The sequence below is a fragment of the Dendroctonus ponderosae genome, unplaced genomic scaffold (assembly GCF_020466585.1).
Source record: "Dendroctonus ponderosae isolate FM_Combo_2020 unplaced genomic scaffold, Dpon_F_20191213v2 Dpon_F_20191213_1, whole genome shotgun sequence".
Lineage (NCBI taxonomy): Eukaryota > Metazoa > Arthropoda > Insecta > Coleoptera > Curculionidae > Dendroctonus > Dendroctonus ponderosae.
In genome coordinates, this window is record NW_026017110.1 from 3,072,940 (window position 1) to 3,074,911 (window position 1,972).

A 1,972-nucleotide genomic window follows, 5' to 3' on the forward strand; every position below is an offset into this window, starting at 1 on the left:
GACGCCTACCGAGCGCACATTTTAAAAATATTTTTGTGATGTATAGGGTGTCCCAAAAGCTCTAAAGGTATCAAAGTTGCGTTTTTTTAAATGGAATGTCTTGTATATTAATTCATTTTTGGATTCGCTGAACAAAATAAGTGTCTGTTTTAATACGGTTTATAATACCTAAATCTTAAGGTTTTTTAAATAATACGAATTTTATCAAAATCTAATCTAATTTTCACGTGTCAAATACTTTAGAAGTATTTAAGTTATGTAAGCGTAATTTATAGTGAAGTGTAACAAGATATAATAATTTATAACCCAATGATAATAAACTTACCATGTTATACAGGGTGTCCACAAATTTAAAGTAATCAAATAAGAACTTTAAGTGGCTCTAACTTGATTAATTAAAACACAACCCCATATTTTTTAACTTACCAGGAAGTGCAATTTTTAATTACCTATCGAATGGTATTAGGATGTTAATAGCTAAGTTTTTGCCTTTTTACAAAATACGTCAAATAGTCGTTCTGTGCCGTTTAATAATAATATATGCCGCAAACGTCCGTGCCGTTTAGCGTGAATAACCCTGTATAACGTACGCTTGGCTCTTATGAACATTTCACATTCATACGATAAATAGATATATTTATCCACCTAGTTGCAATTAGCAGAGCATGATTCGACGCGACAGCGATATTCAGTAGGCCGCAAATCGGGTCGGTGCGGAGCCTTTGCACCGTTGGTCGGGATTCCCCTGGAAAATACGTCGATGACCGGAAGAATATCGCATAAAAAAGGACCATGGTAGAAACATTAATTATTTTTATGCTTCGTGGGTATGGTGACAAACCGCACGATCGGCTATATGGGCGTTGGTGAGTTAGAAATGCGGTACAGCAGGATTATCGCTTAATTAGGATGGGAACTGCCCGATATAATTAGAGCAGAGGAGGCACATGAACCGGTGCATCAAGCCAATTTTTTCCTCAGCAAAATTTTTCAAAATTGGCAGGTTTTCGGGTTATCAACCAACATCTTCAACGGTGTGTTGCTCGAGTGAATACAACTCGTTTTTGAATTGATTTTGAAAGGTGTTCAAAACAACCTCAATAGCTTAGAACGGAATGGCGGCAGTTTTGAAATCGTAGTAGATTTAAAATATTCCAAATTTAAAAAAAACTTAAACCACAAAGATATGAAAACCTGCAGTTTTTTCATAAATAACATCAAGCTAGCTACTCATTAAAAATAATCAATTAACCACCAGCAACTTCACCGTCAACATTGACAGATCTCAAATCATCAAAATCGTCCCCTAAACTGCAAACATGCAAAGTAAAATCGACTCCACCACAAAATACCCAGCAAAAGAGTGTTTAACTCCTCGAGGCCATGGTGGAGGTGATGGAGTTCGCTCAAACATTTCAGCAATAAAACGAGTGCCCGTTTCTTCAGCGAAAAAGTTCAGTGCTCGAGCATCGACGGACGAGTCGCTGAAACTCAAACTGGAACACGAGCTCAGCGAAATAGGTTCTGAGCAGAAGAAGCCGATTGCAGCCACTCCGATCCGACATCAGAAATGCCCGCTGAAGTCCGCCTCAGTCGCGGAGATTACCCCCACCAAGACGAAACGGAGGTATTGTAGCTATATGTGAGATCGGCTGGTAGAGGATTTTCGAAAAGTTAAGAATCCGATTTTGGATGAAATAGGAGTGAAACGTTTCGAAAACTGTCTAAAACTCACGGAAATTGATGGGTTTTAATGACAATTTTGCCCAAAAAAAACAACTTAAGTAATTGCGAAACTTGCAATTTACACATTTACTTGTTCTATACCGCAATTTTTCGCTTTTTGAACCTTTTTTTCCATTGATGACATCAAATTCTAATTCCAAATCAAAATTCATTCCTGGGTTTCAGTCATTTATTGTCTCTATTTATCAATTAAAATACGTTTCGGTGTATTTTTCCACCATCATCA

The 1,972-nt window shown here is 37.2% G+C and overlaps 1 protein-coding gene across 1 annotated transcript in view; it reads left to right on the plus strand.

Annotated features, from left to right (window-relative positions):
* Window positions 1-665: 665 nt before the first annotated feature.
* Window positions 666-1,972, plus strand: part of LOC109542915 (golgin subfamily A member 6-like protein 22) — a gene marked incomplete in the record, with an annotated part of 7,312 nt that continues 6,005 nt past the window's right edge. Inside the window, 1 exon segment of the mRNA XM_048666111.1 lies at window positions 666-866. Within this exon segment, the coding sequence (XP_048522068.1) occupies window positions 793-866 (74 nt within the window).